At 40.8% G+C, this 27315-nt stretch overlaps 1 protein-coding gene across 1 annotated transcript in view; it reads right to left on the reverse strand.

Annotated features, from left to right (window-relative positions):
• The window catches only part of FARP1 (FERM, ARH/RhoGEF and pleckstrin domain protein 1), a 178780-nt gene that overhangs the window by 30150 nt on the left and 121315 nt on the right, over positions 1 to 27315 (reverse strand). Inside the window, exons 8-15 of the mRNA XM_026058206.1 lie at positions 24360 to 24455; positions 23661 to 23824; positions 21766 to 21834; positions 20945 to 21020; positions 18369 to 18609; positions 4245 to 4432; positions 2327 to 2416; positions 178 to 311 (exon numbers count right to left, since the gene is read on the reverse strand). Of these exons, the coding sequence (XP_025913991.1) occupies positions 178 to 311; positions 2327 to 2416; positions 4245 to 4432; positions 18369 to 18609; positions 20945 to 21020; positions 21766 to 21834; positions 23661 to 23824; positions 24360 to 24455 (1058 nt within the window). The remainder of the gene's footprint in view (positions 1 to 177; positions 312 to 2326; positions 2417 to 4244; positions 4433 to 18368; positions 18610 to 20944; positions 21021 to 21765; positions 21835 to 23660; positions 23825 to 24359; positions 24456 to 27315) is intronic.

Here is a 27315-nt window from a genome sequence, read left to right on the forward strand (position 1 = left end):
AGTAAACACGAGCAAGGCATGATTCAGTATATGCAGTCTATTAATAACCAACATCTGCAACTTGCACAAATAAATCACAACAGTCAAATCACATGATACATAGAGTTAGCAAAAAAGGAATGTGAAAATGCTAAGCTGCATGAAATAACACTGATAAATAACAAACAGCAGTCCTACCACAGAGCAAGTCTCTGCTCAATTTCCTTGAGAAAACCAGTGTGAAATTTGTGCAAAGGTTCAAAGTTGGAGAAAATTAGATTTTTCAGTGTTTCGGGCATGCAGTCCTCTTTACTCACTGCACTTTGAAACCACTGCAAAGAAAAAAGAAGCAAAGTTATCAAGGGGATGCAATGCGCCAGGTATGATCATTTGCTGTCTTTATACACGAAACACATACAGACCTAACACATATACACCTAACCCAGTAAGGACCTGTTTAGCTGGCACCAGGAGTATAACCCAGGCTCCCCTTGACACTCCCATGTGCTGAACTGGTGCTCTTATCAATGGTCAAGTCCTGCTTGGCTAAAAAAGAAATTCCCTTCCTCACTGCCACTGTTGATAAAACCCTGAAAATTCTTTTCAAGCCCAAAATGGTTGGTCAGTTCAGACTGAATTTGCAAATATTGTAGGTGTAAGAAGAAAATACAGCGTTTCAGTCAAAACAAAAAATGTTTTCTGCATTTTCTTTGCCTAGTTCTATCTGAAAACCCCTTGACAGGAGTTGGCACAGTAAATACTCAAGCCCATGTTGCTGTGTGTGGATAGAGAACATCATGCACTTTGCAAAGTGAACAGGCACAGTGTATTGCACCTTCAAGTCAAGATGCTAGTTGCAGAGAATAGAAGAGTCAGTACCAAACACTGCAGAGTGCAACAGGTGCCTGGAGTCAGTTTTGCTCCATATTCTCTTAATTTCACCCTGGTAGGCATATGGGTGATGCAAAACCATCAGCCTATGGGGCTTGCCAAGGTGGCATGGACTATTACCTTCAACATGGTAACACTACTCCCTCCTCATTGTCCTGAGGGGTTCCAGCTATCTATGGTTGACTTTCAGCAGTTCCTAGAAGGCTGTTGGAAGCATGTATATGTTACAGCAGCCTTGACACTGCATCAGCTGGAGTTGACCCAGACCTGTATAAACAGATACCCAATCCAAGCCTCCCTTTCCCCCACTTTATTTCTGCATTGAGCAAAGCTAAGGTAGGTGAAGATCTACCAAGTCTCGTATTTCACACGAGACTCACTCCTTCCACCATTTCCAATGGCACTGGCTACTTGCTGCTGGGATTGCAGCAATGACCACTGTCCCACACAACCTGTCCTCTTCTTTCATTGCCTGGCTTCCCCAGAAAGCCAGGGAGAGTAGGCAGTAAAGCCAGAGTTATCTTGTTGCCTGTAACAACCATGCTGCTCCAGCCTACACTGGCTATGTCTACATTGTCCCAGACCAACTGCATATCTGCCATGTGGCCTCCTGGAACAAAGCAGAAGCTGAGGAGAAGGTGTCTCTCCTTGATTGGTACAACAGGCTCTTTCCTGCATCATGACCTCCTTATCACACTACTCAATGCAGGAGGTGGCAATGCACCCTAAATGCACAACCCTGATGATGTTTCACGCATAGGACAATTAAAGAGCTGGGAGGTCTGGAACTGGCAGCATTGCTGAAACACCATGAGAGGTCTTGGATCCAGTGTCCTTTTACAGACAAATATTATTTAAGGCCAAATCTTGCACGTGTTACTCTTAAAAATTAAACAAGACTGTTGCTGTATGTGCAAAGAAAGCACAGATTTGTCTTGGTGATTTTAACAATTGTCATACTCTGACCAGGTAGTGAAATACTGTAAGACAGTGAGTTGCTTAAGAGTTTAACTTACTGCATAATCAGAATCATTCAAATAGGTGCTACAACAATATTTCATGTTGAATGGAGAACATTTAAGCCAGGGAAAACAGTAATATTTCCCTCTAGGGAGCTACTTCAGTTTTAAGAGAAATCATTGAAAACCCACAGGCATTTTTAATAATTGCGACCACAAAGCATGAGAGAGAAGAAAGAATAGCTGAACTGTGTTTCAAGTTCCTCAACCTGAAATAGTTTTGTAGTGCACATTACTAACTACAGTGCAAATTTCTACTTTCTGATTTTTGTGTTATTCCCTCCCTAGAGTCATGCTCCTGTGCACTGTAGAGAATACCTACAGTGCAGAATATAAAAAAGTAGCATGGAACAGCTAAGATGTTAAATGGAGCAGATAAAATACTACTGCTGACTAGAGCTTCACATGTTTCATGAATAACACTCAAGTAAACATACCAATGTGATGACTTCAAGGTCCTTCAGGTATGTGCGTTCTGTGGTTGCTACTTCTTTAGCAACGAAGTAAGCTTTCTCAGTTGGGAATCTCTGCAAATTGCAAACACATTAGGTTTTCACCTGCTTTTATGGGGCTGCCTTCTGCAGAAAGAACCGCAGACAACAATAACCAAGCGAGTTACAAGCTAGTGACCCTTGCTTGTGGTTACTGTGACTCATGCTTTAATATTCCTAAGCCCTGAGAACAATCTTTCCTTGTAAACACACTTTCTATGGATTCTTGAGAGATTCCTTTCTGCCAAGGTTATTTCCACAGCTCTGTGGTGCTGATGTTCCTTTAGGCTTATTCTATGCTTCTGGAGCAGGACATATTCCGAAGCTCAGAAAGAAATACCTTGCAGGCTAGGCAACCATTTCAAACAAACTTGACAAATGTTGCAAAAATCAGCATTTATTAAAAGTTCCATTGGCAGGGTAAAGACCTACAGCAAAATACTCTCAAAAAAGTCAAACCCAGAAGTTTTTCCCAGTGCAGTTGGACAACCTAGCAGCGGGTTAGATTAACAACCCTCCTGTGATATCCAAAAGGCAAAGTCATTAGTAATTTTGACCTCTTAATTCTGAACAGCCAAAGGATCCCAATTATCTTGGTCTGTGTCGCTCAAGAAGCACAAAAGAAGAGCAAAACATTCATAGATCTTTTGCTTCTGTGTTTCCTCCCTCAAGGTCATCAGTGCAGAGGATGCACCAGAAAGGGATGTGGGGAGAGACTGTGGGGACATTTCTCAGTCAGTACGCAACCCCATGGGAGCAATCATCAGCTGGTGTAAGCTACAGCAGTCAGTGGGCTGCTGTTACTTGGACTGGCCCAGAGAACTGTAAGTCTATTAATTGACCCTTAGCTTTTCTTCTTCCCAAATTCTTCTCACATACCAGCTAACTATGCATAGTGGGGAAGGAGATCTTCCTTACACACTCTCCCACTTTCCACCTTCCTTTCCTACCTTATTCCTTCTCATACGCTTCCAGCTCAGGAGAGAAAGCAGGCAACACAGGCACAAGAGCAAGCCCCTCTTGCCCTGCAGCACAGCAGGCAGCCAGCGAAGGAGGCTGCCGGGCTGCTGCAGCAGGGACGAGCCAGCCCCAGCCCAGAACATCCTGGCTCAGACAGAGTCACTTCTGTCTTTGAGAAACAGTTTTGAATGTGATGCTACCTCGTGGCTTTGCTGCAGTGATGGGACTGAGCCAAATACTTTCAGCTGAACACTGAAGGCTGTGGCTCAGAGAGAGTTTTCTACACCCACAACTAAATGCAAGTGGTGCTCCCAGCAGAGAGAGCCTGGAGAGCTGGGGCTGGACACTCCTGCATGAGGTTCAAACTGTGTCTTTCCTCTCGTCACCTGGAAATTCTCCCTCCAGTAAAATATTGGAGTTGAGAGTTTTGTTAAAACAAACTACTAAAACCCATCTCCTTAAAAACACGAGAGATTTAAAAATAGAAACCCTGTCAAAACAAGCTCTTAAGGCTGCAGCCAAAAGGACTGGTCAAGGTTTATTCCACAGTAACTTTGGAGACATGGAGCTACCCATCTTCTCTCTACTGCTTAGAGAGAGGAGCTGGGGTCCCTAGCTCCTGCATCTCTGCTCAGTAGGATGAATCTAGGCCCCCGAGCACTCAACTACAGCAGATTTGTGCTTCCGGCCTGACCCAGTCCGAACTGTGTGAATTCTGCCACAGGAGCACACACATGCTCTTGGACACACCATGAGAGAAGAGAGCAGATACTGAGTGACCCCATTAAAGTTATTTGTGTGGACCCATGCTGAGGAAGCAGCAGGGGTCTAGATATTAATCACTTGACAAATAGCTGTAACCACAACACAATGTGGAGAACAGAAGCAAGGCCAGCTGTCTTACCTTTCTTTTGACCTCTTCCTCATCATCAGTCCGGATGCATGATGGGTCATTCAGCAAAGGGCTGATCAGGGGAGATGACTGCTTGGCATCAGGGCTCAGGTTTGGAGATAAGGACATATTTGCCACTGATGGTCCTCCTTGGGAATTGATGGAAAGCTCTGAAAGGTGAGGGCTGCCAGTCAGAGAACCTGCCAAAGAAATGATAAAACAGAAATCCCAGTTAGGACAGGCTTTCTCCAGAAGGTACCAAAAAGTAACAATCTTGAATTGCAGCATGGGAAATTACACTACAAGATACAGCCATCAGGGTCCTCAAACTAGTCCAAATGGACTTTAGATCAGAGGAGATGCATCCACTTGCATTAGCCAAGGGACTGGAGCATTCTTTCAGCTGATGAAACTGGCTGGAATTAGTGTCTCTATGAGGGATGAGGCCATAAATGACTGTGCTGCAAAGTTTTACTGCTAAGCATCAAATTTGTGCCAAATTTTTCAACATTGTAATCCATTCTAAGAAAGAGAATAGTTTCCTCAGTTTTAAAAGCAGCATACAATACAATAAATGCAATAACAAGGGAGCCACCCTAGGAGCACCATTCTTTCTAGTTCAAAGTACAACTCCAAAGACTCAAATCAGCTTAAGTACTTCATAGGGAGCTATGGGATACATGTTAGAACAAATGTATCTAGTGGATGTCTAGAGAAAAAGAAACAAGGACTTTCTATGGCAGTGTTGCTCCTAAGTAACAACAGTCATATCTAACACGAACGGAGAAAATGACTATTTCCCCAATTTCTACACACAACAGAAGTATGCATATTATACCTTGTAGGTCTTTCCATGCTCCTCTGATTGTTTGGGATGGAAATGCTAGCATTACATTTACATAAGAAAAGCAATATTTTTAATGCAGAAAGCATGACAATTTTAGATTATCACAGATATAAAGCCCCATTTAATTTTGGATTAAAAAAACCCAGACAATTAATTACACTTCCACGGGTTCATATACACTACATTAAATAATACTGAAATCAGCATTTTGTCTCTTGGGAGGCAGCCAGACTACTGACTGCACAAAGGAAAGAGTTTGCCAAAAATGCCCAGTGTCCTCTCAGTTGTCCCCTCCTCCAAATCTATGAAAATCTAAGCCTGTTTTAAACCAGAAGCTGGRTCTTTCATATGGAAAAACATTTACAGTCTGTTTTGTTTTGGCATCATACCTTAAAATCCATCAAAAAATATGACAAGCTCTCAATTACCACAGCTAATAGGCTGTCTAGGACTAAATGTAAAACACACACATTGCCATATACACTTAAGGTCAAATACATATTACTATGATGTGTTTATATCCTCCCTAGATTACATTAGTTAAGTGTTCCTGTAACTACAACACAACTGAGACACTCCAGTAAACAGAAGCACCAATAAGTGTAATTAGGCCAGTAGTAAAACCTATTTATTTTCTGGAAGAACTCAGATTTATTGCTAGAACATGAATGTTTTCCAATTCCAGACCAGTTCATGTTTGTATATCATTGCTTTGAAAAGAGAAAGAAAAAACAATACAGTTATTAGTTTACGTAATCATGACAGTTATGTAGCCTATTATAAATCAAAGTCAAAGCAATATTTGTCTTGAAGTTCTGTATTATTACAGCTAGCAAGAAAGGATTTACCAACAGTTTCACACTAAATCAATGTTCAGTGAAATTTGAGAAAATGCCACAGCTTGTTACACAAATGTCAATTTTATTGACACTAGCACACAACTGTATACAGTATTTTCAAAAGAAAAGGAATTCATCATTGAGAAATAGTGAAACAGATTAATAGCAAGGTTGTAAGGTTAAAAGCACTACACTCTGCATTACAAAAGACATAAGAAAAGTGGTATCACCTCAAACATGGAAACAAAGAAATTCTGGCACTATGCCTGTCATATGACAGTGAGTAAATGATTTGCACCTCTGTGAGAAGTTCACAGGCATTATATTCTAGAAGTTAAATAGCACCTATCTGTGATAGATAGATATAGATAAATTGGCATATCTACCCATCTATTTACAAACCTAGACCTAACTTCTGAAGTACTGGATTTTTTTTTATCAGTACAGCTTGAGTATTTCGAACTACAAAGTATCAAACGGACAATGAATTAAAAAGACTTCCTAATCTATGCTTGGAAGACAAGACTTGGGAAAAGTATCACCATGAAAAAATTTGCCTGGCGGCTCACAGATTCTCAAAGTTATTTTGCAGCAAGTTAAAATGCTACATTTGAGTATCAATGTGGACATGAGCAGTGACCAAATCCAACCACCACACCTAGAAACAAGAGCTCAGTTAAGACTACTGGAAACCCCACTGGAACGCCAACATGCTGAACAACTGAAAACTAAAGCTAGGTATAAGAAAGTGGCTATATTGCAAAAGTGCCTCAAAATGCTTTCAGTTGCATTAGCAGATTTGGGGGCCTAATTACAACCAACACAGCCATTAAGACCAACACACCGGATGTTGCTATGGTTAAGACAGGAAAACTAACTTGTTCTGCTGTGAGAAAGTCAATAGGTCATGAAGAAATGAAAGTTGGAGGTCTTCTCTCCACCATCACCAATCAAACAAGACATGCATCATGCTGATGGACCATGACAAGTGTTGCAATGTGACTTTCTCCTTTTCACGGCAGTGAGGAACAAATAACCTACATTAATCAAATGGTCTTTTCTCTGACCTCTTGCCACACAAGAGTATATTCATATAGGCTCTACACATCAACTACATACTGCAGAATATAAACAGGAGCAGAAGGGAAAAGAATAACTTCATTTACAAGGTCCTGAAATTGCTCACATTTTACCCTAAAGGATTCTTTGACTGACAGCAAATTATTAGCATGTCAGTTGTCAGATGTCAAGCGGTGCTGCATAGCATATCGGAGGCTGAAAAGGTTTGCAGCTGGTAAAAGGAATGGTCTTTGCTTATATTCCAGCTGATTTCTATTTAGACTTAAACTGGGGGCCCATCTTTCAAATATAATGGAGCTAGCTAAATATATACACATAGAGAGACCAGGTAAAGGACGCTGACCTGAGGATTGTTCAAGCACACACTAAAACGATATCTGTGGTGGAGGGCGGCAGGAATTAAGTATGTGCTTAAATTCTTTTCTGAAGTTGGGTTTAAGAAGAGAAACAAATAATGGCTGATGACAGTGACAAATAACGAGATTGCACTTTCCTTTGTATAAGTTATCACAGTATGTAGGATTAGCTCATCAGTGCCAAAATACCTGGTTTTTCTTAGTTGCATCGAGCTAGTTTACCCTCAAGACACTGGGAAAAGCTGCTGGGGTAGGGAAGGTGACAGCAAAGGTAAACTCCGATTGAAAGTTAACTTGAAAAAAAATCTAAGAAACAACAATGGGATTTTAGACAGTCACAAAGCATGAAACTACGGGCTAGCGTCCTAGCTTCAGAAGTGTCTCAAATCAGTCTACATTAACTTACACTTTCCATTTGCTAAGTAACATGAAATCATTGGTCAAAATCACATACTTAACATATATTTCTGTCAAAACATACATCACATCTTTGAGAGTAATTTGATAGTGAGAATGCACAGGTGTGGTGGCACTTGCAGGTGACTGGTGCTCAGTTTGGTGCCTACAGGGACCAAACTTGGCCTGGGTGAGCTACACTGTTTGGAAATATGTTCAGCACCAGGGAACAAAAAAAAGTTCATAATTGCTATTTTTCAGTTGATGAAGAAAGTCCCTCCCAGAGGTCAATTCAAATCACAGGTAGGCTAATAGCATGTGCCACTTTTTTTTTTTTTGACTATATAGACAGCCTACTGGCCTGAAATCCCTACTTGGAGGCTTTATCCTAGCACAGAAGAGCTCTCCTCTTTGTGAAGGTAAAAGGGGCTCAACATATCTTGAAGAAACTCCTCCTCTTTTTTCTCTTCTCCTGAAACTGCTGAGTAACAAGCTCATGCCATTTAGTGTTCTTCTTCCACTCCCAATGAACTGGAGTTCCCATCCCTACACGCTGGGTTTAAACAGCAAGGAAGAGTACAGCAGTGCTAAGATGCTCCTGGGAAATAAACATCAACCATTCCTGAAAGTGGCTGAAATTCAAAATTTTGCCAGAAAACCTACAGTCCTCACACAAACTCAACTGTTAAGGGTTATTTTGTTCTCCAGGTTTACAGTTTTATTATTAGAAATTAAAATGTGTTGAAGTCAGAAAAGTGCCTTTCCCAATACCTGGAACATTGCAGGGCTCCTGGCTTACTCTCTCTTGGGCCTGCTCCACAGCTGCTTAAGTCAGTGGCAGTTTTGTCAAGTACTGCAGAGATCCAGATCCCATTTACTCTTCTTGAAGAGCAGATGAGTGTTTTCTAAACTCCAGTCTGGTAGGTGAAACCCAAGCTGTTGCCCCTGTGTCCCTTGCATTAGTGAGTACACCACTTGTAAAGGTTCTTTTAATAAGAAAGTATCTGACAGAGCTGTCACTGTTGTAACCACAGACTACAGTCTGGCTCAATTTTCCATAGCCACATTAGTTGCATAGCTCTAAACTCTACATAAAAGTTTTGGTCAGAGACATAATACAGAATGACACAGGGGACAGGTAACACCAGGTGAAGTGTCAGCAGTTTTCATAAGTACTTTTCTGATGACTGAAGTATCTTAGATTGGAAAAGAGTTTAACAAGGGCGCCTGTCTCTTCTCTCTCCCCAGGTGTGAACCAGGCACAGTAGTGCTGCTGAACTAACAAAGATTTTGGATGCAGATTCCCTTCTGCTTCCCTTGAACACAATAACAACCCCCCACTGACTTCCATGAAAGCTGGAGGGGGACCATTTCATCAGACAGCCCTTCTCTTCCCCATTAAACAAAGCAAGTTGGAGTGCTGGATACAGTTTGTTAGAATAAAAGATCTTGACAAATAGTTATGCATCAATCAGAAATTCATGTACAAACATCCCTGAATGCATTAGTAATGAATCTGATGAGGAAAAGGAAGGAAAAACATCTCTGGAACAGATCTGATGTCATACATAACCATAACCCTGTCTGGCATGAAGAGGAACATCACACAGAGAAAGGTTTGCTTTGACTTCACAGCTTCAAAATGTGTGCCCATGGCAGGAGTGGCAGTAAAGGGATTTGGGAGAATGGTGCACCTTCTCACTGAACCAATTTCCTCACATTCAGGACAAAGCATGAGCCAGCAATTGGACAGAACAATTAAACCAGTGACAGTTTTACAGCAAAATACCAGTTAGAATGAGTAAAAGCCTTCAGTACAGGTAAAACTAAAAATAATAAAAAAAATTAATTCCATGCATACACAGTTAAATGGCTTGACATGCTCATATTGTCTTYAAGCTTGGTGTTGGTTTAGTAGCCAGCAACCTCTCCAGTTGGTAAAGGTCCATGCTTTATTGGTATACTGCAGTATTAGACAGCGGTGAGTGCGAAATTGGACAGTAACTGCTGTTGGCCTACATCAGGGTATACTCGAATTTTAAGAACAAAGAATGAACATTACAGACCAGGAAGAATACAGGGTCACTGGGTATCATTCCTTCATCTAGCCTTGATCTTTCCAGACAGAAATAGAACAACTGATAGAAGGATTCCCCACCGTACACAGGGTTAGGGTTGCTTTGGTTTGGTTTGTTTGTTTTTTCAAATGAACATGTCACAGCACTACAACAGATTTGAAAACACACTGTGGTGCATTCAGCCCGCATGTAAGCTTATGCCACAGATACTGTCCATTTCAACAAGACGTCTCCCCAAGACTGCAGTGATCCTGCTTACATCTGCTACGGCAGACCAACTTGGTCGTCGCTGAGGGCAGCCTTCATTAGGAAATGAAGGGCAAACCAATCGTGCTCAATGGAGCCCAAATGCCCTGGGAAAATACAGCTTTTTGCCCCCTCCCTCCACTGTTTGGCTTCTTAACACGGTGTGGTTTCTCAACCTGAAACTCACAACCTTGGGTGAATGTGAGTGTGAATGTGGGTGTGTGAGTGTGAGTGCAAGTCTGAGTGTTTTCCCCAGTTCAGAGGTGAGTAGTGCTCTTGGAGACAGGATCACTGTAATAAGAGGAATTAGGTATTCCCAATACAAACAGGTATTTCTGCAGTAAAAGGACATTGAGACAGTGCTCCAAACAATGTAAGGAACAGAAGATACACCATGCTTTGAGGATAAAGACAGAACATTGAAAAGGCTTTTTCTCCCAGAGAGGTACATGCTGACAAAACAGTGCATACAATGAAACAAAAAATGTTTCTCTTTAAACGGTATTAAACAAATGACAAAAATGAGAATGAAGTCCCCAGCATTTTCAAATTTAAAAATTAATTTTGACTATTAAGATTTATTTTAAAAAAATCTATGCATGTGCACACACAGAAATCAGGAAAGGGCTGGACAGGTGAAACACTGCCAAGCTTATGAACTTTTGTTAGTGTGTTCAGGTGAATTTCTTAGCAGGAAAGGGGAAAAAATAAGGAATTCAGCTAATCAAAGATATTAAGTGCCTTGTGGAAAAGCAACAGGCATGAGCTCTGACATTCACTGAACTAAAGAGAAAGACCTACCTCTGATCTTGCTGTAAACCAAAGGCAAAAAGATAACTGTTTTCTTCTCAAGACAAGATTTACAGCATTTTAGAGGAAGCATCTAACCTAATTTTAACAAGCCAGAGAGCTCTCAATTCAGAAAGCATTCATTTTCCTTGTACCTTCCATGTTCAGTCAATGACAGCTATATTATTACTGGCTTTAGAGTCAGTTTTTACCAGTAGAAACTGTGGATTTTTACGGTTTTCAGGGGCCAAAAAAAATAGCATCAGGAAAAATTACACCTTATAACTCTAACCTTTCTAGTGCAAACTAATTATTTATGATAGTGTCATGCAGATTTATGATCCTAATATCTTTACTTCTTTCACTGTAATAACAATACCATTATTTACAATCACACTTGTGGAAAACATGCCTGTGAATACCCAGTTCAGCCAGGCACATGGGCTTTCCAGACTTCATTAACATTTAAAAGAAAGTGCTCACTGCTTTTAATAACAAACAACATGAGACAAGCACCTTGCTTACCCTAGTTGCTCTTTAGAGAACACAGAACTAGAACAGATAAGGAAACACTTTAAAGAATTGCTACATATGTCACCTAAATGAGACTTTTTGTTCACATCATGCCTTTGATTTTTAAGCGGAAATTCTGTATTTTCAAGTATCAATGGTACCACACAGCCTAACTGTAAGGAAGAATGCAGAAGATGCCTTTGTTCAGGATCCACACGTTGCACACGAGTTGTTTCCCTTATAGATAAGGTATGTGCCCTCGCCCTAGGCGTGTTTCAGCAACTATAGCAATAATTGAAATAGAATAGAAAAGATTTCGTTAATTTTAATCTCCTAGGATTTAAAGTTCCTTCTTTTCCTTCCTGACAGCATAGGCAAAATTTTTTCCTAATGTAGCTTGACTGAAGCCAAAGTCAGCTCTGTTTTCCACATTTGAGAAAAGCTATACATCAGTCTAATCTTTGGGACCTCCTGATGGTAACTGCTGTGTATCAGCCACTTATAATCAGAAATCCTAAAATCATCATGATCAAGTAGGAGACCCAACAGGCAGTTGGGTTTCTCACAAAAGGAGTGCTCTTCTACCACTTGTCTTTCACAGCTGCTAACTAAAGAAAGGCACACATGTATTAAAAAATGTTCTAGAAGATTCAGTTTCTCTCATGTATCTAAAGTCTTTCCTATTTGGTATGGAGAACAGGCTGGATCCCCTAAATCAGGGGGAAAGAAGTGCACTAAAATGTATGGAAGCTGCCTTAAGAAATTAAACTGAGATGAGCATTAAGGAGGACTAAAAAATTTGTTTTCATCATTTAAAGTTAAATTGCTGCAATTAAAATTTCATTCTGATGTCACCTCTGATAACAGTCGAATGTCCCATTATGACAAATGAGACTAGAGTTATACAAACATGGTGTTTGAATCAATTTACAGGTCAGACATCCTTTCTTCTGTTGAAGAACTGCCACGGAAACAGTCACAATTCATATTACTTGCATATATATTGTTTTGATGAGATCTGAATCATGGATTTTCAATATTCAGGATCAGGACTGTTTCATCAGTTTGACTAACTGATACAATTCCTACTCTCCAAGTACCCTAAGAAATCACTGGGGTTTTAAACTCTCAGAGAAAGACTGGGAAGCATGCTACTGTGAAGGAAATGGAAATAAATAAGGCTAGACATTTTTAGTGTGCTTAAAGTATTTCCCATTCTTCTTTTCTTTGCTCCCTCATCCCTGAACACTCCCAGAAAGAAATTCCTAGTTGACTAAGGAGACTCCGCACGCGTATATGTTTGTCATGAGGCAGAAGAGGACAGATTTTAAAACACCTCTTCTTGGCAAAGAAAAGAAGGAGCAATACACAGGTTTTACATCTGTCTACCCCATTTTCCATTTGACTTTCTCTGGTCACCACCAAGTAATTGCATGTACAGATAGAGATGCCAGACAGGAAATTCTGGCATGAATCCTACTGCTTCAGAATGAATACAGTTGCTTCAACTAATAAAAGCTGCTCCACAAACATCTGTGCAAACAGAAACCAGCCACACAAACATTCAGGGAAAAAAAAAAGTCTTGAAGCAGTCTGGTCTAATGATGTTAGCCACATTCAGTGAACTAATTCACAAAACACTTTTTTTCACCCTTCACTGGGTTCTGATGATTCTGTTCAGTATTGACAATGCTGCTCTGATGAGAAAATTGTCTAATTTTGCATGCCCTTTGATATTGAAATAAACTGGTAGATTGATTTAATTTTTCAACTTATGAACACACAACTCTCATTATGGTTCTATCTACTTTATAATTGATCCCAGCTCACCTAAGGTACAGGCAAATACAGCAAATTTATGTATTTTCAGTTACATGTTGACATTTTTCATATATAGAAATTTCTCTTATAGTTTTTCTTTGATATAATTTATATTTAGTGTGCACTACAATGGTTAATGGGATGGTACATGTTAGGCAGGTCTAAGAACAAGTGCCCTGGGAAAATGGCAGCATTAGGCACAAATCATCCTGAGAGAACACCCCTCTCTGTCATGCACAAGGAATACATATTTGCTAGGGGATATGGACTAGTTCAAATCTGAAACAGTACAGTCTAGGCTATTCAGGTACCAGTTATTCAAAACTCTATGCCTGCAATATCCTATCCCTGCCTCCTGCATCAGCTCACCAGCATTAAAGTTTCCTTCACCTAGCCAAATTTATTCCCAAATTTTATAGCCTAGATCATCCAGGAAAACCAGATTCTAGGAAAGGCTGATAGTAAAGAAACTACAGAAGGAGATCCCAACAGGACATAGTATATTTGAGCTGCTGGTTAGCTGGAGAAAGCTTAAAACTGTTTGACATGACTTTTCCTATTCACTGTAGCAGATGACTGAATATGGTCAAGGACTTGGAACAGCAGAGAAAGAACTGGAGCGCCTGAAACCCGTGGACAAAATTGTCAATTACATCTGCACATTGTTTTTGCTAATTACATCTAATTGCAATTGTAATTATTTTTGCTAATTACATCTGCACATTATATTTACTCCAAGCACGTGGACACAGTTGGTTCAACACAGTGATAAGCAGTCTGGGCAGCCCAGAACCGGCTTCCCACAAGTCCTCTGGAGGACAGGAGATGGGTGGCTCCAGGACTACTCCCTCAGAGTAGACAGAGCTGCTAAATCTTGCTGGGATTCAGTTCCCTATTTGTAGCAACTGCCTAAGGATATGTAAGCACTTCAAAAATATGAGACTTAAAAGGCAATTCTTGTGAATAAAAATGAAAGATTTACAATGGTGATTTGTAAGTACCATCAGCGGCACCCAAAAACTACAGAAATTGGTGGGAAGAACAAAATCTCTTTCCAGATCTATAAATGCCTCTGCTAGAGTTGAGACCCAAGTATGCTTATACCAGGGCCATTAACTGGGGTATGCGGATTAATCAATGCCAGCAGTGATTAACGTAAACTGACAGGCTCCTCTTCTCACGTGTGTTTTGTGAACTAGAATAATAAGAATTCCCCCATCTCATCTGTAGTCTCACCCCAAAGGTTTCTGTTTTTCCCTCCAAGGTCTTTCTGTATTTCTCCCACAGAAACAAATTCACAAATTAATTCCGAGGGACCTGATCCTATGTGAAAATGTCAATTTAAAACTGCTCTCTTGCTACCATTCCTGGCAAGCCCCCAGATATGAACCGCATGTCTGGTGGAGGAATTTGGCCCACAGACTGTTTTTAATTAAATGCTTGTCTAATGATATTAAACTGAACTTCAGTGGCATAAGAGTGCTGCAAAATGATTCATCCTAAATTAAATGACTTCCTATGTAATTTACAAACATTATTTCTTCAGACTGGAAGAATTCCGTATGTATTAAAACTACAAACACTTAAAACTGGAAAAATGCCAGATGACAGCAAACAGTTGGAGAAAAATCCTCATTTTCCAGTTTTTGAGGATAATATTCAAAAGGAAAACAAAGAAGCTGTTGAGACACTATTAGCAGCTAAGCTAAGTCCGACTACCAGCAGGTCTGTTCTTGTAAAATAATAAATTCATTATCTTTGCAGGCATGTGAGAGAAGAAAAGCAGGCCAGGAAAACAGTATTTCAAAGGATGCAAAATAGTAAACACCACTTACAAATTTCCTATTCACTTAAATGCAAACAATATGAAATCTATTCACTTTTCTTAAGTAGCAGAAACAAGACTGCAAATCCTTTGTTGAAAGTCCATTACTTAAGCTCTAATTCTACTGGCTACCAAAGCAATTAATGCATGTATCCAGATTGCTATTACTTTACTGTATAATATAACTACTGGTATTTTTGCTATACAGTCAGCAAAAACCCCCCAGAAGACTCATGCACACACTCCCCATGCTCACAGTATCTGCTGATGCAGGCTTCAACTACCTATATTTCATCTTAAATATTCAGAAGTTCAAGGCAATTATTTTACAGCTATTCTAAATCCAAAACACAAACCACCTTCTTTTAGAATTATATACAAGCAAGCTTCTTCCTCATTATCCATCTCCCTGTTTCTAGATTCATGCTTTTAACTACAGGAACACAGAACAGTGTTCCCAGTCACCAAAATACCACTGTCAAAAGAGATGCCTTATAATCACTCCTGTTTAAAGATGAGGTATCTAACCTTTAAGGAAAATCAACACACTAAAGTAGGTGATCAGATTAAAACTTATATTTACACAAAGATATATTTTACTGCAAAAATGTAAAGTATATAACAAAACATGCCTAAACTACTACAGGTATCTTCTTAAATATCCTTCACTCAGATTAAACTCTGTTAAAATGTGCATAGACCAAGGCATTAGAAAAATTAAAAAGACTTCTTGTCTTCTTATTTTTGTAAAAATGATCTTGAAAATCTTATATTGTCTAGATTTACAAAGTCCTGTAACTGGTTCATCAATATTCATGTGGGTGGATTCATCATTACTGCATGATTCAGGTCACTGCAAGTGACCTGCTGTTCAGTCAACACTGCTGTTCATCACTTAAAATTCTTAATTTTAGTTCTCTTCCCCCACAAGAAAAACATATAAAAGTAAGGCCAGCGGTAAAGAGCACATCTTGTCTCCCAGCTGTAATTAATGCAGGACACTTTCCATACAGGAGACCTTTCCTCTGCATTTTCTTAATCAACTCAGAGAAACTAGAATCAGATATGATTAGGATATAGCCTTAATTCCCAATATTTTTAGACTGTGAAAATGAGATTTTCATATAATTAGCCTCTCTGTCTTTCTGTACCTATGCCAAAATCTTGTTACTCTATGTGTAGTACTCAAGACAATCAGCTTAGATGAGCATTAGTTACATAGTTCTTTGTCCCTGTTTGGGAATGAAAAATTTATGAGGTGGCACTATTAAAAAGAATAGCCTATGACAGACTAATTGGATCCTGTACAGAGAAAGATTTTTCATGATCAAAGAAAAGAAAAAAAAAAAATCAAACAGCTACCATCTCCAAACTCCCCACCAAAAATCACCCACGACAGAACTTTGATATCTCTGTGAATAATACCACCGAATGAATGAGGGGAAAAAAGGCAAATCAACTCTCTTGCAATTAATCTTTATACCACACTGATAAAGGATAGAAAGGATTGCCTTGCAAATCATACCCATACCACTCTCAATTAGAATGGTTTCAATCTAAGTTTTTTTCACTTGAATTACATCTTTCATCTTCTCCTCCTTCTTGCCTGAGCAGGAATTTGGAGTTTCAAAATCTCCCTCACCAAAGTGGCCTGTTGAACCTGCTGCATAAAAGCCGATACTATCATTGTTCCTGTATACGTGACTAATTTGTCTCTTCATCAAGTTGGATTATAAAATAGATTATGAAGATGAGCAGACCAAACACATTCTTGCTATGAAAAGATTTGCCAGCATTGTTAAAGGTTTCAGCAAGACTTGGTCTTGAATATCAAGCTGCCTGCATTTGGCCGTAAGTTTAATTTTTTCTCTAACTTTGTTGAGGCACTCATAAGCAGCTCTCCTTGTACAGAAGAGAAAAAAATTGTACTAGACTCACACAAAAGAGCACAATGTACCTAGTTCATTTTGTTTTTGTTTTGTCAAAATAACCAGTCAAGTGTCAAAGAAGCTACAGTATATACCTAAAATGCGACTTAATACAAAAAACAGTTGTGTGTATGAAGTCCTACCTAACCATAACGTACTACAAAAGTAACTAAATCAGTAATGATTTTCCCCTCCTCCTGCCTTTCAGAGGAGATATATTACTGTTAAACTTCACTGAGACTCATCCTGATTATTGTATTTCTAGTACCCCTTTCCTCTGGCTGGTCAACAGGATGATAACATTTGAAACAGCCCATGCTCCGAGTTTTTACACATCAGCCACTTTTCACCAGCCCCAGAAAATGCGGTATCCACTGGTATCACACTCCCTGGTCCCTAGCAGCTGAAGACCTGCACACCATCTTCATCACTGAGGCCAACAGACACATCCTCCTCTACCTCCTCCTCAAGCTGAAGGCTTCCCAAGGAGTACTTATTTCTAGGCATGGGAGAGGAACTCAGCACGATGGGATTTCTGAACACCAGAGGGTGAGTGAAAGGGTTAATGATTTCTGAGTCGGAATCGCTAGACTCTGTCCCACTGCTGGTGGAGCCCTCCATCATCTGGATTGCAGCCATGTGATCCATCATGCTACTGGCACACAACGACTGCATGACAGGGCTTTGCTTTGACTGTCCCCCAGCTGGCATACCGTTGACCATCATTTTGCCTTCTGGAGAAGTCATTTTAGCCATATCGCCTCCTTTGCAGTGTCTCTCTGACCTGAACTCCTGCCCGGGGGTTGAGGATATCTGGCTCAGGATAAACGGGTCTGTCCCTGACTTATTGCAAAGATTTGGGATTTTCTGCACATGAGGCCATTGAGAACCTGGAGAATATCTGCCACAGTCATGGCAGCTACTGGCATAGCTGTCCTCCTCCCCAGTCCTTGCCCTGCAGTCATGCCCGTTTTCTGAGACATAACCCTGAGAGCCAGTTCTACTCAGGCTCATATTAGGACTTGATCCTTTGCTATTGGGAGGCAATGGAGTGGCCAGTGGACTACGGCTCCCAGGCTCTCTAAACAGTTCATCAACCAGTGAGCTGTGCCTTGGCATCCTGGGACTTCCCCCAACGTAGAAGGAGAGATTAGCTGTGTTATCATCAAGGTACTCTTCAGAGAGATACTGGGAAGACTTTATAGAGGCTGAGGAATCCCTATACCTAGTTCTATTACGATTTTCATCTCTATAGTGAATATAGGCACCACTGGTCAAATCACCCTCATAATTGTCATTTGTTTGGGAATATGACCGGGTTATTTGTCCTCTGAGGAGATCATACTCGCTATCTACATCACTGCAGTCAATGAAAGGAATGGAGGTGCTGCTGCCATGAGCAGCCCTGGAAGCTGGACCTGTGCTTGGTTGCTGTGACTGAGGTCTGTTCTGCTGCATCCTGTCCTTAGCAGGCTCCTCCTCTTCCTCCACCGTTGACACCACTGCTCCATCCACCTTTCTGCCTTCCTTTGGGCTCTTCTTCAAAGAAGGGCTCCTGCGCTGTCCAGTGTCTTCTGTTGAAGCTTTCAATTCCTTCCCTTGCTGGCAGCTCTGCACTGCCGTGGCATCACTGTCATCTCCAAAGGCAAAGCTAGAGCTCTGGAAAGATAAAGGAGGGAAGGCAAAGGGGAGACAAGGTGGGAGGGAGGGGTGAGAGAGGAGCAGGGTGGAAGGGAAGGGAGTCAGAGGGAAAAGGCTATGTGTAATAACGCACCAGCATTTTGCACTGCATCTTGCAGCAACATAGGAATCTCTTGAAACCAAAGGTAGTAACCCAAGCTTCAAAATGAATTAAAAGAAAAACAACCCAGGTCTCTGATCTTGAAGAACAGATAATGGGGGAAAATACATAAGCTAAGCAAAAGGAAGATAAGGGATGCAGAATGCAGTGATATATAAAAAGGGGTATTTGAGATGGTTCCATGCCCTAAGGCTACCATCACCACTGAACATCAACCTGTTTGCATTACTCTGAGAAGCTGGAGGGGCAGGAAAGATAAATATACGAGATAAATTCTGCACAGCCTCCTTGCGTACACTAAAAAAGCCCAAAGGGCCCTGTGTGGGCTTCAGAACAGCCCAGCATTCAACCACTGGAGTGTACCTGCCACTCATTCCTGGTTGGCTTTTCAGCAAACAGAAATGCCAGCATCTGACTGACAGCTTTACTCTCTCCTCTTGAGCTTGTCTTAGCAGTTATAAAATCCTGGAAGATATCTGAAATGGGCTGAATTTGTAGCAGAATTCTCTGAGTTTCCTGGATTTGCAGGAATGAGAGAGCTGGAGCATGTCTAAAGGAAGCAATACAGGGAAGGCAAAAGTGCTGGCAGCATTCTCAAATACATTAGCTTGGTAGCTTGCACCTGCCATTTAAGCTCTATATAATGTAAGGTTATGTGATTAAAGGCTCACCTCCATGAACATAAAGGAGCACAGAGGAATGGCGACAGGTAGAAGAACCCCCAGTAACCCAGTCAGAGAAACGGAGCACCCTGACTCAGCTCTTACCAGAGCTGTCCCAGGTGAGCCATCAGCCCATGGTGTGAAACCCACCATGACAAGCCGATGGGAGAGGCCAGGAACTGGAGAGACCGGAGTGTATGTGTACTGTGTGGTTGTGTGTGTCAGTGTGTAATTGCTAGTGAACATCAAGCCAGACTAGTTGTTGAGTAGGACTGACTTGGGAGCCAAGTATGGGAACAGCCATAAGTCTGGGCCAGATACTGGAAATACCAGACGAGTCTGAGATTTGGCTACTGGAGGGGACAGGAGGTCCAGGCCAGCTGCTGGTGAGACTGCTTTGCATTTGCGTTTCTCCATGCACAAGGCAACTAGGAAACCAGGGGATCCAGGGGCCAGTTACTGGGTAGACCGGATATCTAAGACTAGCTACTGGAGACACCCAGAGAGTGTGAGTGTGTGTGTGTGTGTTTAGATCTGAGTACCAGCAACTGGAGGGGGGCTCCAGGCCTCAGGGGCTCTTATGTCCAGCTTCCAGCAACTTGAGGGACCTGAGGATCCAGGGACCAGCTACTGTATAGCCTGAGTGTCTAAGCCCAGCTACTGGAGGGATTCATATTGTGTGTGTATATGTATATATATATATATATATATATATATATATATATACACACACACACACACACACACACACTTTCCACTATCGGATTTTCACCCTGATTAACCAGAGAATGGAACAGGATAAGGCCGTTGGTGTTGTTTGTGTTTGCATGAGTGCTGTGTTTTCTGTGTCAATCTGTGTGGCCAGCCATGTGTATATATGTATTGTGTGTGTATGTGTGTGTGTGTGTGTGCACACGCGCGCACCGACTGGGAATACGTGCTCAGCCTCACTACTGGCTGACCTGGGAATATGGAGTCACAGCAGCCTCATCTGCATCAGGCTACTGGATGCAGCAACTCCTAACACATAACAGCTATTAACATAAGACAAATACATTTTGCATTTGGTATCTACCAAAGATAATGGCTTAAAAGTTCACAGCTGCAATTATTCTTGAGGAAATATTCCTCCACTCTGGTTAACACAACAAAACACCTTGTCAGGGGCAATGAAGACTCATCTATCGAGGAAAAGAATTAAACTTTTCCTCAGATGCAACCAGCAACAACCTGGGACCCCAACATTAAGACTGTGGATTGCAATTTTTTAGATGGTCATTAGTTCAGCTCAGACAAGCTCACTGTTTGTGCTTGTCTTGTCATCTGGAAGCAATTTTTTCTGCAGTGGAAATGAACCTGTTTCACTTGCAGAAGCTAAAACTTTTTATACCTGGGGCTCCTGAGCTCCCAGTTAAATGGAAAGTGAGCARAAAAACCTGTGCTCCCAGATTTTCAAAACACCAATCAGTGGAGGGTAATCTAACAAGAAATGCTTAAAAGGCATCATCCAGGGTTTCATCACATCACTGACTTGTTTTGGCACCTCCGAATGCTGTTCTGCAGGCTGCGCAGTCAGACTCCTGATGGAATGAATCTTGCTGTGTTTCCTGAGGAAAAAAAGAAAATCACAGTAAGAAGCCATCTCAGGCTTTTCATCAATAGACAGCAAGAGAAACATCTCCTTGAAGAACTAAAGCTCTGAACAGTAGCTTTCATAGAAGTTTGCCCCTGAAACAGATTAACATTCCTCCTTTATGTAAAATCTAAATGTACTACACGTTGCAAACATGCCATCGTAAGAAAAGGGAAGGGCACTGAAGCAGAACATGAGTCATAAGCATAAACTGTTGTCAGGGTCTTCTGTACATTTTGGCCATGATTTTCAGTTGATGATGAGCGAGATGAGTTTGAACAGAACTCTAGCAAGTTGGAAGCCTTCCCTGGAGATGTCCCCCTTGAGGTTGGCTACACCCATTTCTGTTACTTCCCTTTTATTCTCAGGTGAACACGCTTACTTAAAAAGGATTCACATTCATTTCTGTTGACATAGATTAATCACATCCAACTGAAGAGGGCGCAAGTCAATACGGGAGGAAGTTACCTGCAATGGTAGGGTGCTCACTGCTGAAAAACACACTGAAGACTATTGATTTTAAGTAAAATAGAGGTTACACCAACTTCTGACAAAGCATTCAGGATGAAGGGGATATTACATTAGTGATGAACTGCCAAACCAGCAAAAAAAGGCTTTTTACTTAGACTTGTGCCAAGCTCTTAGAATATAACTAACTGGAAAAGACCACTCTTCTTTGATTAAAACATATTAGAATAGCTCATTTAGCTTTCTCTCACCTTTCAAACTGTACTTTTTTGTGTCCTCCTTCTTTAACATAGTCAAGGACTTGCTTCTGAGTCCGGCCACTAGAAGAAAACCACAGTTAGGCCATCACTCTGAAAAAATGAGTCTATCACATTTAATACAATAAATCACCTGGTCATCACAGATGTATATGTGGTCTGCAACTCTTTATGGGTCCCTGCAGGGTAGACTAACAACCCATCGTTCATAGGCTATGTCCTATAAAGTCACAGCAACCAGAAAAATATTTCTTGCGATCAGCAGCAACTCATGCAACATCAAAAGGAAGTTGTCCTTGCCAGAAACCCTTTTTTTTTAAAATCTTTTTGCATGTCAGTTGCCTCTTTTTTGCTATGGAGATACCTTTTGATGCCATTTCAGAACCATCTGAATTCCACTGCCTGCCCTTTATAGGGGACCACACCATAACAGAAAGAGAAACTAGGTTTAAATTTTTCTCTCATGAACAAAAAGCATTCCTGAATCCTTTTGAGAGTCAAATATCAGCCTTACCCGGTTTCACTAAACCCTGCAACTAAGGGGAAAACAGCTGAAATGCACTTCATGACTCAGTTGCTAGTATTAAAGACACCAACTAAAGGTACATACATTTTTCTGCAGATTTAGGCTGGAGATCACTCTCTCCCCTTCTGCTATAGGCCATGAAAAAGTAGTCAGAAAGCCCATCACTTCCTATTGTGCAAAGATATAAACTCCAAAGGGAACTGACAGAAGTAAAGCAAACCCACACCTCAAGAATGTTCAGCGGATAACAAAATCTTTCCCATTCATTATAGGCTTTTGCCTAATAATTACCCCAAGGCTTGGAAAAAGTTACCAAACTACTCAATACAGATCACAGTGAATGTGGGATGTAGTCAAAACCTGCTCTCCAAAACAGAAGGTAAGTTGAATGCACCTATATTTTTCTATTTACTCTGGCAGTAACTTAACAATTTACACTACAGTTTAGCCAAAACATAGGTCCTTCCGTATTAACTAATCTATTTTGCAGGCAGGAATCAGAAAGCTGGAAGACATTTAGGATGACCATACCTACTATGTACTTGTATCAGACTACTAGAGTTTCCGACTTTGCATATAATCCAAGATCATCTGCGTTTTGGAAAATCTGAACCAATACACACTGTAAAACCACTTGAACTCTAGACGCTATGATATGCCAGCATTATTGTGTTTAATAAGGCCTATGCTAAACTAAATTACATTTGTATATCAAGAACTGTGCTTAGTGTAGAGACACTTTATTTCAGCAAAGAGTGTTTCTGGCTGTTCAGTTTATATCAGCTTCCCAAACAAAATAAACTGCATGAATAAAAGGATTTTTTTCCCTCCTGGCATACTCAATACAGTATCTACAATAAGGCTTCTGCTAATATAACAAAAAAGAACCTGATCCAGCTATTAAAACCTTTCTACAGCTCTGACAATTTCGCAGGTAGACTTTGTCCAAACATAGATCATCATCATACATAAATCCTTTGTAGGCATGAAGGTCTCAGCGTAAAGAGAAGACATTGCTTTTAATCGCACAGGGATGGGTTTACCACAGGGCCACACAATGAAAATGCAAATCTCTACTCTGATACAGAGAAAAGACCTCTCCCTAAACACAGGGGAGCTAGAGTGTGCTGCTGCTAGCTAGCATTGCTTAGCACACAGGTGGATTTTGATATCTGAAAACAGCTGGAACCAATATACCTAATATCCTACCTCCAGAAAGCTACTTTGCAGTGACTATCACAAAATGAATGCAGGCTTTTTCCTCACAGCCTTCTTAGCATTATTCTGGCTGAGAAGATGCAACGGAAAATATAAAGGAGCAAACTGCAAATTTGAAAAGTGGAACAAAGAAAGAAGATCTCACCTGAACCTAAATGATGAACCTCTAGAAAAAATAACAGGTTTAGGCTTTGGTTTAGGCTCCTCAAAAAGCCTGAAAAAGGCATGATGTTCCACACAGATCTTCCAGAAAGACTTGCAAAAATCTCGACTGGCCATAAGGAACTCCAGGGTGTCCTGGAACGAACTCTGAAAAACGAGAAAGCATTCGCAATGTGAACAAGCAAGCAACACACATTACAGAGATGCACTGATAAAATAGGTGCTATGCTACAAAAAATGCTTTCTCCTGATTCATTGGCTTCCAGGCTTAGTAGTCCCTATCCTTCCCCCTTTGAGACATCACTGATCTGCCAGGCAATATCTGAGCTATGGCTCAAACTTGCTTTCATTGCCAAGTATGACAGAGATAAACCAGAGATATTAACATGTTAAGGGGGCTTAACATTTTGAGGTAGTTTGCATACTACAGCTTAAGAACCCCAACTCAGTACCAGAAAGGCAGTCAGAAGAAGACTCTGTGACATTCATTTTACATCCCCATTGCTAAGATTGCTCACCTGGGTTGCTAATTTGATACATGCATTAACACATCAACTGTGAACCTAAGCAATTAATTAAAAAAAATCTTCTCGAGATGATAAAAAAAATACATTTTATCTGTTAGTAGAAATTTACCAAATAACCTCTCCTCAATATTCATCAATTCCTAACCAGGACTTACATTCACATCAGGCCGTAGCTTGATAAGAAAACGTTTCCTCTTGAAGCTCAGCTTTCGAACCTTAGCCCAGTTGAAGGCATTGATCTTGGTGTGACCCTACAGAGGACAAAGCCAGAAGACTTTAAGCATTCCAGATATGAATGGAGAAATCTAAACCACTAAAGAAAGCTTGTAATGCATTAATTATCTATTCACTTCACTTGCCATTATGATATTTCTTATCATTCTTGCTCTGATATGGCAAACATTCTTAACCTTAAGCATCTGGAGGTGTGACTGAAGGCAGGTATTTACAGTTAACCACTTGCATATTTATAGAACTAGGTACACTGAGCTGATGTGAAGGTATCCAACCCAGTATCACTGCACAGAACAGGGAGGCCCAGCTTCTGCCAGATGATGTTACCTTGTTCCAATAAGCATGCAAAAAATTTCGCTTTCCTTACATGGTGCAGAAACTTCTAAGAAAGCATGACAAGCAGCTGGGAACACTAAGCTCCCAGGCTTCCTATATGGCCAACAGAGACAGAGTGGCAACTCCAGAGGAGGACTCAGATTTTCAGTGGACTAAGTCACCTCCCAGAGGTGCCTCCTTCTCTCTCCACCAGCTACAGGGAATGCAGGGAATCCAGACAACCAACATAGTCACCTCACTTTGATGGGATAGATTTCTTTCCTCTCTACCTGTCTACAGAGCAAAATAAACACCCCTTTAAATATCACTTAACTGAAAAAAATAGCAACTGGAAATACTGACCTTTCATAGGGAGCAACAGAATTAAAAGGAAACTAAATAAATTACTTGACAACATCTACCTGAAGAGTCAAAAAACTTCAGAAGCAAACAGCAAGCCTGAGAGGAATTCTCTCAGAAATGCTATGTGACTCCCAGCCACCACATCCTTTAGCCCTCTGCCCCCCAGAAGTCTAATTCTTAATCTGTTAGAATTTGAGGTATTTTTCTAAAATACTAGTTACACCAGTTTGTTCAATAGACAGTTCAATACAAACATCCCACAGCATGGCACAAACGTTTCAAAGAACAGCTACTACAGGCTTGCTAAATACACAAATGCATATTGATTTGGGCTTCATCACCAGACGAACGTAGGAGTAGCAACAGTGTGATGATCTCTGTTAAGTCAGCCTGCTGTCTAAGAATTTCATAATTAACCTTCCCTAGAATATTCAGCAGCACTGCCACCAATTTCTAAATAAATGRCAGACTTTAAAAAAGTCTGTGTGGGTAATGTTTATGCCATTTGTGAGCGAACTTTTATTTTTCTTGATGTCATTCTTACAAGACTTTTATAGTTCAGTTTCTCTCAGTTATATCCACAATAAAAAGATGGACTTAGGGCTCCTGCCCTATGCAAATGAACCCCTAAGCCTACTACTGGACTCCAATTGCTGGAGTCAATCCAGCAGGTCAGAACCCAACCAGAGAGATCCCTTTACAGTGTTCAGTCTTGGAGCTTGATCCAGCAAAATTTCTAAGCTTGTTCCAAGTCCTACAAAAAGCTGCCCAAATATATTAGGACTGTGAACAAGAGGAGATGACTGAGTTGTAAAGCTTTACAAATCAGGCCCTCGGCCCTCAGCTGGTAGCTACATCTTTTTGGAGGCATCCCAGCTGTCTGCTGGGACTCAGTGAGGCCCATGCTGTTTTGGGTGGGTATCTGCTTTCAGCTCTAAGGCAAAGCCCTAATTTACAAAATTTTGAAACTTGTTAATTCAACTGATGAAAATACTGTGGTGGGAGCTGGGGAAGGGCCTACATCTACAATTATTTGAGATGCTTGCACTTCTAACAATGTCTTGATGTTGTCATGCTTCAAGTTGTGCTTCAGTTTTGTGGTTTTACTAGCAAGACATCTGGTTGCTTGGGGTTTTTTATTATATATACACATATTTTAACTTAGACCTCAGAGCATTCAGGTGAGATGGATTTCTGAGTTTCTTTTTTATTGTTGGCTTTCTTTATTACAGTACCAGAAGCAGTTTTTAAGGTTGGAAACGCTCATCATAGTATTTTAACTGAAGTTAAACAGTTAAAATAAATAGTTGTTTTTGATAATAGTAACAACAGAAGTTATACAGAGCAGTTTGCTTACTGTTTTTAATACAGAGTGAGGAAACTGGCATTTTGGATGCTAACAGACATAAGTTCATCTGAAGTGAAATCAGTTTACATCAGCTGGCTATCTGGACCTTTACAACCGTTAAAGAGCCTAATTTGTTACTTACCTAAGGGGAATGAGAGAACAAGAATTCGATGAACTTGCTAATGATGTTTCATGACATTTATAAAGCTGACTGAGGTGGGGGAAAGAGAGGAAAGAGATCTAAGGAACAAAGACTATGGATTTTTTTATGTTCCCTTATGGAAGGAACAAAGATTCATGGGTTCAGCAAGGGTTGAATGACAGCTGGCAGTTCCCCCTTGTCTCCCAGTTGCCCCTTGGCTGGGAGATAATATTCAAGGCTGGTCAACAAAGTTGTAAAACCTTTGACAAAATAACACTACGGAGAGTTTGTATTCACTTCTTGCATCTTTCTTCATGCACTCCAACTTCTCTGCTTCACACCCACTTAGGATGCACCATGTCTGTAAGTGACCTGCCTGCCCCTATATGTCAGAGGTGTCGGCATGACCAACTTGCAGATTGTGAGCTGGGGATCAGTTTGCATCTTCAACAGCACATTGTGGCTGGAGATGGAGTTCCAGCCTGTGTGTGCAAATCACAGAATCACAGAATCGCTGAGGTTGGAAGGGACCTCTGGAGATCATCTAGTCCAACCCCCCTGCTCAAGCAGGGTCACCTAGAGCACGTTGCACAGGATTGCATCCAGGCGCGTTTTGAATATCTCCAGAGAAGGAGACTCCACCACCTCTCTGGGCAACCTGTKCCAGTGCTCTGTCACCCTCACAGTGAAAAAGTTTTTCCTCATGTTC

Source organism: Apteryx rowi, unplaced genomic scaffold (genome assembly GCF_003343035.1).
Source record: "Apteryx rowi isolate R43461 unplaced genomic scaffold, aptRow1 scaffold_144, whole genome shotgun sequence".
NCBI classification, from domain to species: Eukaryota; Metazoa; Chordata; class Aves; order Apterygiformes; family Apterygidae; genus Apteryx; species Apteryx rowi.